Source organism: Hevea brasiliensis, chromosome 11 (genome assembly GCF_030052815.1).
Source record: "Hevea brasiliensis isolate MT/VB/25A 57/8 chromosome 11, ASM3005281v1, whole genome shotgun sequence".
Classification (NCBI taxonomy): Eukaryota; Viridiplantae; Streptophyta; class Magnoliopsida; order Malpighiales; family Euphorbiaceae; genus Hevea; species Hevea brasiliensis.
Genome location: NC_079503.1, coordinates 6477732 through 6491698, shown reverse-complemented (window position 1 = coordinate 6491698; position 13967 = coordinate 6477732). Strand labels below are relative to the sequence as shown.

At 28.7% G+C, this 13967-nt stretch overlaps 1 protein-coding gene and 1 non-coding gene across 3 annotated transcripts; one reads left to right on the top strand and one right to left on the bottom strand.

Moving 5' to 3' along the window:
* Window positions 1-3291: 3291 nt before the first annotated feature.
* Window positions 3292-3399, top strand: LOC131170825 (small nucleolar RNA R71). The gene has a single exon (XR_009141592.1). It is a non-coding gene; the product is annotated as a small nucleolar RNA R71 (small nucleolar RNA).
* A 9161-nt stretch (window positions 3400-12560) lies between these two features.
* Window positions 12561-13758, bottom strand: LOC110646604 (protein LURP-one-related 6). Of its 2 annotated transcripts, none has more exons than XM_021800099.2 (3): window positions 13452-13758; window positions 13073-13324; window positions 12561-12955 (listed from the first exon to the last, which is right to left on the bottom strand). In XM_021800099.2, exons 1-3 carry the CDS (start codon window positions 13692-13694, stop codon window positions 12812-12814), a joined length of 639 nt encoding a protein of 212 aa, XP_021655791.2. In that variant the 5' UTR covers window positions 13695-13758; the 3' UTR covers window positions 12561-12811. The 2 variants fall into 2 exon arrangements, with proteins under 2 accessions (XP_021655791.2, XP_021655792.2); XM_021800100.2 differs by having other exon boundaries at window positions 13073-13321.
* Window positions 13759-13967: the final 209 nt, after the last annotated feature.

Sequence of the window (13967 nt, the reverse complement as noted above, 5' to 3'; positions counted from 1 at the left end):
CATTTATCACAATCTGACACAAATTTCCTCACATCCTTAAAAAGATTTGGCCAAAAGAAACCAGCTTGCAAAATTTTACTAGCTGTTTTAGAGATTCCAAAATGTCCTGCATAATCAGAAGCATGGCAATGATGCATAATACTCTGTACCTCCTCTTCAGGAATACATCTTCTAATCAGACCATCACAACATCTCCTAAAGAGTAAAGGGTCATCCCATCTATAAAACTTCACCTCATGCAAAAACTTTTTCTTTTGTTGCCATGTCATACCTAGAGGTAAAACTCCACAAGATAGATAATTCACAAAGTCTGCATACCAAGGTAGTTTAGCAACAAGAGAGAAAAGTTGTTCATCCAAGAAAAACTCATCAATAGGGATTTCATCCAATTCTTCACCATCCAATTTCAACCTACTAAGATTATCAGCAACTACATTTTCAGCTCCCTTCTTATCTCTAATCTCTAAATCAAACTCTTGTAGCATCAGAATCCACCTAATGAGCCTAGGCTTAGCCTCCTTTTTACGGAGCAAATATCTGATGGCTGCATGATCTGAAAATATAATCACCTTTGAGTCAATAATGTATGGTCTGAATTTTTCCAATGCAAAGACAATTGCTAAAAATTCCTTTTCAGTTGTTGCATAATTTGTTTGAGCCTCATCCAGTGTTCTATTAGCATAATAAATAGCATAAGCCTTTTTGTCCTTTCTTTGACCAAGAACAGCCCCAATTGCATAGTTGCTAGCATCACACATAATTTCAAAAGGTAGGCTCCAATCAGGTGGTTGCATGATTGGTGCAGTGATAAGAGCTTGCTTCAACCTGCAAAAGGCATCCAAACACTCTTGGTCAAATACAAATGGTGTATCATTACTTAACAAATTAGACAAAGGTTTAGCTATTTTAGAAAAATCCTTGATAAAGCGTCTGTAGAACCCGGCGTGTCCTAGGAAACTTCGAATTCCCTTGACATTGGTAGGAGGAGCCATCTTCTCTATCACTTCAACTTTGGCTTTATCAACCTCTATTCCTCTGTTAGACACCAAATATATGATCCCTGCATCAAGCAACTTCAAAATTTCCTTTTTAACAACTTCTTTCATATTTGGGTTCAACCTCCTTTGATGTTCAATAGATGGTTTACAATTTTCTTCTAAAATGATTCTATGCATGCAAAAGTGTGGGCTTATTCCCTTAATGTCATCTATGGTGTATCCTAAGACTTTCCTAAATTGTCTCAACACTCTTAACAACTTATCAGCCTCTAAGGTACTCAAGTTTGCATTTACAATTACTGGATAAGTGTTATTAGTGCCAAGAAATTCATACCTGAGCTGAGAAGGAAGTTGCTTAAGTTCTACCTTAGGTGCATCTTCTTCCTTGAATGATGGTTGTTTAGATTCTACTTTTTCCTTTTGTGTGAGTTGAAAAACTGGAGCAGAAGTGAATGGTGGACTTCCCTCTAAGTGATGAGCATATGCAGCTACATGAGGGTTGTCATAGTCTATGCCTCCTCCATGAACCAAACAATTTTCAAGTGGATCTTCTGGATATTTCTTTCTGAAGTGTTCTTCAACCAGCTCATCAATGATATCAACTCTCAAGCAAGTATCAGCTTCAGAATGATGCTTTTTCATAGTGTTATTAATATTGAAAACCAATTGCTCTTCACCAACCCTAAGAGTCAGCTTTTCTCCTTTCACATCAATCAATGCTCCTGTAGCTGTGAAAGGCCTTCCCAAGATAATTGGAATATTAAAATCTTCCTCCATGTCCAAGATGACAAAGTCAACAGGTATGTAGAACTTCCCAAACTTCAGAGGCACATTCTCCAAAATCCCTTCAGGATACTTAATTGACCTGTCAGCTAACTGAAGAGAAATGTGGGTTGGTTTAAGATCTCCCATGTTGAGCTTCTCATAAATGGAAAGGGGCATAAGGCTAACACTAGCCCCTAAATCACATAAAGCTTTTGTAGAACTTGATTCCCCAATGTGGCATGGAATTGAAAAACTCCCTGGATCCTTGAGCTTTGGAGGAAGTTTCCTTTGAAGGATAGCACTACATTCTTCAGTCAAAGCTACAGTTTCATCATCTTCAAGTTTCCTCTTGTTTGAGAGAATTTCTTTCAAGAATTTTGCATAAGAGGGCATTTGTGAAAGAGCATCAACAAAAGGCACATTTATGTAAAGTTTCTTCAAAAACTCTAAGAACTTCCCAAATTGCCTATCAAGCTTGGCTTTGTGAAATCTTTGTGGAAAGGGAAGTTGTGGCTTGTAGGGTTCAGGAGGTATATACTTCTCTTCCTTCTCTTCAAATTCCTCTTTACATTTTTCTGCACTCTCTTGTTTTTCACTCTCATCAGTTCCTTTCTCATTTTCTCTCTTCTCACCATTTTCACTCTTCTCGTGTTTTTCACTCCCAACATTATTTACAACTCTCCCACTTCTTAAAGTAATAGATTGACACTGCTCTCTTGGGTTTTCTGGTTGACTTGGCAGTTTTCCAAAAGATTTAGCACTTGAGGAAGATGTTTGTTGTGCAATCTGGTTTTCCAGCATTCTGTTATGTGTTTGCATCTGTTCCAGCCTTGCTTTCATCTCTCTCATCTCCTCATCATGCTTATTTTGGGTAGCAAGAATCTGTTGCAATAAAGCTTCAGTGGTGGAATTTCGTTCTTGCTGTTTTGGTGGAGGGTTCATATTTTTCTGCTGAAAATTAGGCAGTGGTTGCCTATTTTGCTGATATGGAACTTGAATCTGCTGTTGTGGTTGAAAATTCTGATTTTGAACTTGATTTTGCTGATTTCCCCATGAAAAGTTGGGATGATTCCTCCAATTTGGATTGTAAGTTTGAGAATAAGAATTCCCCATTTGTTTGTTTCCATAATTACCAACATATGCTGCTTGTTCTCCATAGTCTACTCCACAGCTGGTAGTTTCCTCTGCATAAGCCACTTGTTGTGAACTTCCAGCTGATGATGTTGAACTAACCAACATACTCAAATCTTCCATCTTCTTAGCAAGGACATTTGTAAGTGCATCAAACTTTGCATTAATCATGTTGAATGGATCAAGATCATACATTCCAGCAGCTTGCCTCTTTTGAGTTGGAGCTGGTCCTCTTGGACTACTCCAAAGATGAGTATTCTTTGCAATTTTCTCCAATAGCTCATAAGCTTCATCTTCATGCTTTATAATAAATTCTCCTCCTGTTTGAGCATCAATAATTCCTCTGATTGCAGGAGTGACATTTGTGTAGAAATTCTGATTTATCATCCATTTTGGAATGGCATGATGTGGGCATAATCTCTCTAATTCCTTCCATCTCATCCATGACTCATAGAGAGTTTCATCTTCTCTTAGTCTGAAAGCTGTCATTTGATTCCTCAACTCTTGAGTTTTTCCAGGTGGAAAATATTGTGCAAGAAATGCATCAGTGAGTTGCTCCCAATTTGTGATGGAGTTGTGAGGTAAAGAATCAAGCCAATCCAATGCTCTATCTTTCAAAGAGAATGGGAATAGCTTCAATCTTGCTGCATCATCAGACACTCCAGGTTGTTTTTGCATGTCACAGATCATAGCAAATTTCTTCAGATGTGTGTGTGGATTTTCAGAAGGATGTCCTCCAAATTGAGAATTCTGAATCATTTGAAGAACTCCAAAATCCATCTTGTAGCTATTTGCATCAATTCTTGGTCTTGCTATACTCTCTCTCAAGTCATCAAAACGAGGAAAAGCATGATCCATCATACTTCCCCTAGGCACGTTTGCATTAACAACTTCTTCCCCTTGGGCTGCATCTTCATTGTTTTGACCATTTCCAACATTACCAACACCAATTCTAATCCTCTCATCAGCCATGTCTGCTTCTAATTCAGTTTCTCTCAAAGCTTCTTTCCTTTTTCTGGTTTCTTTCTTGTTGGCTTTACAAAATTTCTCGATTTCAGGATTGAACAATAAGGATGTGTCACTTGAGCTTCTAGCTCTTCTCATAAAAGATTAAAAGTACCTGAAAAAGAACAAACAAACACAAAATGAAAAGTTAACAGAAATAAAACTAAAAACAACTAAAATAATCAAGAATTCAATCTTAAACAAACAACTCCCCGGCAACGGCGCCAAAAACTTGATGCGTCCCTACCGCAAGTGCACGGGTCGTACAAGTAGTATAGAAAAATATCGATCCCACGAGGAGTTGTGTTAATGATTGAATTTTTGATATAAAAGTTGACTAAATCGAAGTATCTATGAAATTAAAGAAGTGAATTGATGAGTAATGGAGCGTGAAATCTATATGTGCAAAATCAATATTCTATTCAACAATGTATCGCATTAAACTAAAATTGCGTCAAATTGGAATAAGCAAGTTCAAATATGGCAATATTGAAAATGGCAAGCAATTAAATTCAATTGAAAATTAACAATGGTAAAAAGGCGATTCCGGAGTTCGGGATTTCATATTCGAGCTATTTTGGGATTTTAAATTGGTTATCCAATTTTATGAAACTTATGGGTTTTAAGGAGATTAATTCTTAAATCCTTTGAATTCCCTTTCGAGTGAGACAAATAGTGCCTTAATCAAACTAATCCTACTTTCGTGGAGTTAGAATTAATTAAGACCCATTAAGTTCTTTAATTAATCTGTGAATCCTCTTAATCCTTAGCCTATTTCTAGGTCTAAGTTAATTAAGTCCAATTTCTTGATTATCTATCACGAGGTCTTCTCCTTTCGGTGCTTCAACCATGGATTGAGAACATCACTTAATGGGATCCTACACTAAGCATGTCATTAAGCATACAAGAAATGAATAAAACTCATTAAGACCACAAAATATGGATTACCCAATCAAAATCCACAAAATATCTCAAATATTACAACCCTTACTCCAGAATCAAAAGTAAACTACTCACTATCCATAATGCTTACAAGATATGATGAGTTTAAATGGAAATAAAGCTTTAATCTAAGCTAAGAAGTAAGAAATTAAACACTAGAAATGTAGATAAATGTATGGGTAGAAAGAAATCTGCATATCTTGTTTGAAAATGGTGTGGATGGTGATAGTGAATCCTCAATTTCTGCCTCTCTTCTCCTTTCCTTTTCTGTTCCTTCTCTTTCTCCCTTTTTGATTGGGAAAATGAGACTATATATAGCATTTTTTCTGAAATGGAGCCCTAAAATGGTATGTTCTAGGAGGAATTATTTGAGGGAATCTCCTGCCAGCTCATTAACGAACTCTTTATGGGACTGCATAAGTGGACTGCCTAAGTTATGCAGTCCCTTATGCAGTTTTCGGCTGGTTCTGAGTCACTTATGCGAAACTGCATGACTTGGTGCATAGGTTATGCACAATTCCGTGAAGGTGCATAAGGGAGGCGAGAATGTGCATAAGCTATGCAGAATCCTTATGCACATTTCGGTTGGTTCTGGAACAGTGATCTTTCTCCTTATGCAGATCTGCATAGCTTATGCGGCAAGTTATGCATAATTTGGTCAATGCATATTTCAGCTTGAAAACTTGTTTTTGACATCTTTGGCTGTAGAAGACACTCCTCAATGGCAAAATTCTCTTCAGTCCTTCAAAAACACCATTTTTCCTACAAAACAAAGTAAAAATTACAAATTAATGCAAAATTGACAACTATGAAAAACTAACTAATTAACTAATGAAATTAGCTAAAAATGACTAATAATCAAATAAAATGGTTATGAAATTAGACCTAAATGACTATGCAAAATGTATACATCAAATACCCCCAAACTCAAGCAAACTTTAAAATGTGGTGCAAAAATTTTAGGGGTGCCTTATCCAAAGAGTTATGAAAATCACCCATTAAGGTAACTTAACACCCTTTTAGCCATACCAGCAATCCATATACCCATCCTTCAAAATGCAAGTAATTTAATGCTTATCCAAACTTTCACCGCTTAGCCATCAAGTCAATTATCATTCAAAATCTCCAAACCAACCAATCAAAAGAGAGAGTCATGCTCAAAAGGAGTTCTAGGACAATCAATAGGCAAAGTGTCTCTATATAGAATGATGGAATTAAATGAATGAATGGATAATTTTCCAATCCCATAGGCAAATTCCCTACTCCTATCTCCACTAATGTAGCAAATACTATCAAGAGATCAAAGGTCTTTTTAGGGATGTAATGGGGCCATGGGGTTCAAGATGAGGCTAAGAAGAAAAATGGGTAAAAATGATTCAAAGCATGAGAATATTTCCAATCTTGACAACATAAGGCACATTTCTTTTTTTTTTTCTCTTTTTTTTTTCTTTTTTCTTTTTTTTTATTTTTTTATTATATATATATATATATATATATATATATTTATAGAGGAGAGAAATACACAATGAGAGTTATCAAGTGCTAGCATATTTTACAAAACTCATAAAGATGAAGGGACAATTTGATACTTTGACTTGTATTTTGCATTTTCTATATATATATATATATATATATATATATATATATATATATATATATATATATATATATATATATATATATATATATTTATAGAGGAGAGAAATACACAATGAGAGTTATCAAGTGCTAGCATATTTTACAAAACTCATAAAGATGAAGGGACAATTTGATACTTTGACTTGTATTTTGCATTTTCTTTTGATGATTGTCCCTACCCCCAAACTCATTTCTTTTAATACTTTGGGTGGATTTCTTTCAATTTGAATGACAATAATGAAAAGCACATATACTAGCACTTTTACAAGATGACAAGCATTTCTTCTCCCTTTTATTGTATATTTTTTTCTTTTTTTTTTATTATAAAGTGTACCTAATATTCAATTATCCTAGCAGGACGAGTGGCAACAGTACTAGAAGAACTTGCTGATGGGGTTGCCATGACCCCGAGGCCAACTCATATAGTCTCACTTGAAAAAGGAAAATGGAAGATAACAATAAAACAAAAATTTACATTTGAAATGTTAATAACGAGGAATAATAAAACTAAGGGGGTATTTGTTTGGTAAATGCTACTAAGTGGTTGCTTAACAAGCCAATCGGGCAAATATTACGAGTAGCATATATGAGCAAGTATTTTAAATATAACAAATAATGAGATACAAACATATCAAAAATGAGCTACCCTTTTTTATTTATATATCATAATTAATATAATTCAATTGGCTGTACTTACATCATTTATAGGTAGGGAGAAAACCTATAAGGAGTAGCAAGACAGAGACTCATCATGCTAGTAGCTAATTATACTTGTTGATCTACAGTAGTTAACTAGTTACTTTCCCCTAAAGAGTATTAGAGACACAATGGAATGTGCAGGAGGAGACATTACTATACTTGAGCCATCACACACTTAAAATTACATAAATGGAGATAAATACAAAATATCTCATTTGGTCTCTAAAAATTACATTTTACTACTCAAACTTTCTACCCTTATAACTTTTAACTCTTCATTAATATTGTTTGGATACTTAAAAAGATTATGTTAATTTTTCACCTCATTAATATTTGTAACCTTTTGAGGAGTTAAATGTTAATATTTGGTCTAAATTAATAATTACCCTATTTAAATGATAAAACTTATAAGAATAATATTTAACTCATAATTTTTTTACTTTTTACCAAGCACATTCTAAGGTAAAAGATGAAGAAAAAAGAAGATGGTAACTAAAAAGTAGGGTTGTGCACAGTTCTCACGAGTTTCAAAACAAATCAAAAAACTATGTCATAATAAAAAAAATTATTATAAGAATAAAATCATACCGAATCAAAATTATATATATATATATTATAATTTTAATAAAATGTATTTATTAATTATAAGTGTACATATTTTAATATTATATTTTATTTTTTAACTTTTTAAAATAATTATAGTTTTAAATGTATTAAATCATCTTATAATCCTTATTATATGACTAAATCACATATTAACCATTTAATAAATTTTTAATTCTTAATTATATATATATTTTTTAATTGAAAATTATATAATTAAGAAGTATGTAAAGATAACATAATATTATTATTGAGGAATATATTTTTTATATTAATATTATTACTTTTAATGTTAGTATTATTATTTTATTATGAGAGTGACATATTTTTACATAAATGAATTTGTAAAAAAATAATGTAAATAATTTTTAAATATTATATTTAATCACAAATTTTTAATTTTTAAAAATTAAATTTAAAAAAAATAATAATTTAAATAATAAAAATTAAGATAATAATATAAATAATAATAATAATAATAATTAAAAAAAAAGTTTTAAAAATTAAATAATAATTAATATAAAAAATTATTAATAAAAAAATGACACGCGATATGTTTTAAAAAAAATGCCACATGGGAATCCAGTCATTTACTTGTTGTAGAATCAAACGAGATCTGATTTCATTATGACGTGTTGATGACAAATATCAACATTTCACTATGATCTTCCCCTAATCAAATGGTCAAATTTTAAACACCATTTTTTTTTTTTTAAAGAAAATGACAGCATTTTTTTTTAAAGAAAATATTGGCCCCTCAATTCGTTGGACCTCTGGGGGACATCAATAATCTTTTGATAAAAAAAAAAAAAATGTTTGTCACGTGTTTAAAGGAAAAAAAATTGTGCACAAAAAGATGTTTACAAATATGTATAAATAAGGTGAATTGTCTTCTTTATTTTTATATTATTTAGACGTTAAATTGATTTATTTTCTCTTTAAATTATTTTTTTATTAAAATTCAATCAACCATTATCCTCTTTTTATTTGACTAATAAGCTACTATAAATATCTTAACTAATCACATATTATCAAATCTCTAATTAATTAGTTCTTACTAATCTCTTAACTAATTACATGTTACTATTCATCGATTAATTAATATATTTAACTAATCTCTCAATCAATCATAATTGATTAAAAACTCAATCAATCATATCTAACCATACAAAAATTTAACTAATTACAATTAATTTTATATATAGTGTTATTAGAATCGGATCAGATTAAACCGGTTTAATCGATAATTAAAACAATAATTTGTTCGGTTTGACTGGTTTGATTCAATCTTCAAACCCTTTATTCAACAAATCAGATTTGACTTATTCAAACTAGTCGAGTAATCAGTCAACCAATTAGATAATAAATTAAATAACTATGATCAATTATATCATAATAATTAAATTAATTAATCAAGTAATTATTAAAAATTAGATTAATTAACAAAGTAATTATGATCGATTATATCATAATTAATTAAATCAATTAATCAAGTAACTATTAATCAATTAGATATTAAATCAAGTAATTATAATTAATTAGATCATAATCAAGTATATTAAGCATTTTATCAATTAAAGATCACAATTAATTAAATAATAAATTAAATAACTATAATAAATTAGATCATAATCAAGTACATTCAGGTCATTTTATCAATTAAATAAGTAGATCATAATCATTAGATTATAAATTAAGTAATTATGATTCAGCGCAGGATTTATGAATTGTATATACTAAAAGAGAATTTCAAAATATTGTTCATGGGAACAGTAATTTGGGAACCCCATTTCTAATTATGCACATATTCCAACATTTTACATCTTTTTTTTTTTTAAATACTAATTGTTTGCACTTAGAGATTTTAACATAAATGAAAAAAATTATTAAAAATACAAATAAATTGAACAATTTCAATTTTAGCAATTTTATTGTTAAATTCTGTTTCAAATTATTATTAAAAAATATAAATTTGAAAATATTTTAAATATAATATATAAAAAATTAATTTAAAATTAAATTTAATATTAAAATTGTTTGAATCCAATATTGATTTCAATTTTTACTAGAAATTGAATTAAATTAAATATAGTTAAATTTTTAGTTTGATTCTTATTCAATTTGATATTTTTATTTGGTTTTTTATATTTCAATTTAGAGTTTTATTTTTAATTCCTAAATTTCATTTTGATTCAATCCAAATTTAGTTGTTGAAAATATTCATATAATTTTTATACCATATAAAGTAAAATTTAAATCATTATTGAATTTTAAAATATTATATAATTATTTTATTATGTTTACTATAACGGAGAGAATTGACATTCTTCCTTTAATATGGTTATTACACTATTTCTCTAATAGTATTACGCATTAAAAAAAAATAAAAAATTAAAGACATATTCTAAAAAAACTATTTGATCATTTAAATTTTATGGATTTAGCAATTAGCTACTCACATCATATTTTTCTTAAATTTTTATATTTTTTAATGTTAAATTGTTAAATCATAAAAGTAATTTATCTAATATTGTGTAATATAAAGATTTGTTATGCCAACATTATTATTAATTTTGTTTTGATTTGCGTTGATTTTAATTTTAATTTTTTTTAAATTTCTTTAGCTTTAATTATAATTTAAATTTAAAATCATACAATTTTGGATCAACTCCAATATAATTATATTTAAATATTTTATTATTAAAACCTTATTCAATATTTACTTAAAAAATTTAATATTATTTAAATATTTTTAAATAATTAACTTCTAATTAAATTATCAATTGAATGTAAAAGATATATTTTTTATTTATTTTATAAATAAATACTTCAATAATATAAAGTTAGAAAATACAAATTCTTAATTAAAAATAAACTAAAAATAATTTATATTAATTATGCATTTAAAAAAAAACCAAAAATTAAAGGCATATTTTAAAGAAGATATTTGATCATTTTATTTTTTTATGTATTTAGTTGTTAACTAAGATACTATTATCATATCATTTTTCTCTTCAATTTTTATATATTTTAATGTTAAATTGTTGAATCTAAAAGTAATTTATACGATATTGTTTAATATATAAAATTGTTATGCCAATACTTTTATTAATTTATTTAAATTGTACATTGATTTTAAATTTAATTTTTTTTAATTTATTTAGCTCTAATTATAATTTAAATTTGAAATCATACATTTTTGGGAACAACTCCAATATAATTAAGATAAATCTCATTAATTTTTTATTTTAAGTTATTTAAATATTTTATTATTAAAAACTTATTCAATATTTGCATAAGAAAATTTATATTATTTAAATATTTTTAAATAATTAACATCTAATTAAATTATCAATTGAATGTAAAAAGATATATTTTATTTTTGTCATAAATAAATACTTTAATACTATCAACTTAGAAAATATAATTTCTTAACTCAAAGTAAATTAAAAATAATTTTTATTATTGTCATTAAAAAACATATGAATTAAAATATTACAAAATTATTCTCATATATCAAGAAAATATAGTATTACATAAACAATCTTATTTATATATCAAAACTCAACTTTGATTCACTATTTCAATGACAATATTGCAAAACTTTTATTAGGTATTTTTCTTTTTCTTTTTTTTCATTCTTTCAATTGAATTATGCTCCTAATTTTTATCTTAGGCTTTCTTAATACATCATTTTAATTTTTTTATCTCATTCAAATTGTTTTTAATTATTAAATAATTAGATTTATCTTAATCACCATATATACATTATCTATTCTAAAATAAGTTAAATTAATTTTATTTATAATAAAAATCATTTTACTTAATATATTAACTAAAGTATAAAACAAATATTTAAAAAAATCACATTTTAGTGGATGGAAATTTAAAGAAAATTTATCCAAAAAATTGTCTCAAATTGTTCATTTTAGGCTATTAATTTATAAAACTATAATAGTATAATTTTTTCTATCAGACTATATATGAATGTATTTAATATATGTGAGATATAAAAATAATTAAATATTTTTTTACAATAAATTATAATTTAATAATAATAATAATAATAATAATAATAATAATAATAAATTTTAATTAAAAAAATTATACCCACAACATGGTGCGAGCAATAGAGCTTGTAATCTACTAATATTTACATTATTGAAAATGCAGAATAAATAATAATATCTGTTTGGTATTAAAATTAAAGGTAAAAATTATTTTTTAAAAAAATATTATTTTAAATTCTATTAAAAAACATTTTGAATAAAAGTATTTTATTATTTTAATATTTTTATTATTGGAACATATTAAATTTAATTTTAAATAAAAGTTTTATATTCTCTAATTAATATATTTAAAAAAGTGTTCTTCATAGTTGTTAGAAACCTTAATAATCAGTAAACCAATTATATTTACCATTTTATTTTTTATTACTTTCAACATGGGATTTAAATTCCCAACACTCCTCAAATTACACACTAAAACTTATCATTAATTTGTAATTTTATGTCAGATTGGATATATGGAATTAGTGTTGTATTCCATAATTATTCCTTTTACAGACCAAATAAACTGATCTAAACAAAACCCTCTTAACGGGCCATTGCCTCAGGAATAAATTGAAAATGTACATAAAAGAAACAGAAAAAAAAAATCTGAAGCGAAGCAAATTCATCAACTTTCTTCTGTTCTATGACTTGATGCATGCGTGGAAAGAAGTAAAATCCTTTCTACAATTGAATCTTGGCTTTCTATTTGTTGCGTAGTTATTCAATATAAGCAAGATCCCGATCTATTCAATTCCACATTCAAGAAGAAAGCTTACAATTTAAAATACTATATATACAAAGCGTGTCTGATTAAAACAAAGCACGTTTAATCAACTTCATAAATTTACAAATCTCATTCGCTAAATGTGACAAATTACAACTTTAATTAATCAAATTACATCTCCCTTGCTTATAAAAAAAATTAAAAAAAAAAAAAAACAAAAAGTACATCTTCATTCTTGTGTGGTTTCTGCATGATCAGCACCTCGTGGACTCACAATAAATGTAATCAAGAACGGCAATGACTCCGAAAATAAAAGCCTGATCAATGCCAGGTTTCACTACTACATGATACAGATCCTTGCTTGTCATCACCTCTGTTACTTCCTTCCTCGTTCCAATCTTCCATAAATTGCAAAACAAATAATCATAATTAGTTATTTAATAATAATAATTAACATTTTCATGGCCTAGATTTTTAGTTTTAGTTAACTGATTGACAGAATTGATATGAATTACCTCAGCAACAATGTTGCCTGAGTAGTCAACAATGCTACAATCTCTGTCAGGGAAATAACCTTTGATCTCCAAGTCCCAGTCAAAAGCTCTTTTGCTTATTCTGGGTTCAGCGGAGACCCTGATTGTGTTGTTCCTTGCCAAACAGGAGTTTGGCTCCTTCAAGCTGAAAACAAGCTTTTGTGATCCTTCGTAGTCGGAAGTGTAAGCTTTCCACTTCCTATGAATGCTTAGAGCCTGAACCAACCCTCCCTGCTGAATTAAACAAATAAAGAACAAAACCTTATTAATTAGCTAATAGGGTTGACAACTGTTAGCTTAGACCTTGACCATACAATTAATTCCAAGGAACTGAATGAAAACATTTTACACATGTATGTACCTTTCGACGGATAAGAAGCAAAGGTTCTCCATCACAATCTCGCAGAATCAGCTCCCCTTTTTTGCCAACAACTCCACACCCATCAACTCTAAAAACAACCTTCTGGCTGCAATCTGTGACTACAAAACCTCCACCACTCACTACATGAGGCCTTTCCCTTACGAGAAGAAGAACTTGAGAAGAGGCACAGTACAACTTGCTTACAATAGGCATATTGCATCCATTAAATGCTATTCCTGCCATCTCTTTGTGTAGATCAAAAGCTTGCTGCAAATTACTAATAATTTCTGTGTTGCTAAATAAATGAAACAATTAATATATTTATATACAGGATGCCAAAGAGTGTTGGAAATAATTAATATAGTTTCCTTTCTTGGCTTCAAAGGTTTGGCAAGCCTTTTTGACCGTGAGCGCCGCACGCGATTAGTAGAAAACAACGATTACTTGCTGAAGATGAAGAATGCTCGTTCACGCGCCCCTCCTGGCCAATCATAAGAGAGCGCAGGCATTCAGTGA

Coding starts and splice junctions, on each gene's coding strand:
- LOC110646604 (XM_021800099.2), bottom strand. CDS start 13,694: ATGGCAGGAATAGCATTTAATGGATGCAATATGCCTATTGTAAGCAAG. Junction 13,325..13,451: donor TGCTTCTTATCCGTCGAAAG/GTACATACATGT, acceptor TGTTTAATTCAG/CAGGGAGGGTTGGTTCAGGC. Junction 12,956..13,072: donor CAGGCAACATTGTTGCTGAG/GTAATTCATATC, acceptor AATTTATGGAAG/ATTGGAACGAGGAAGGAAGT.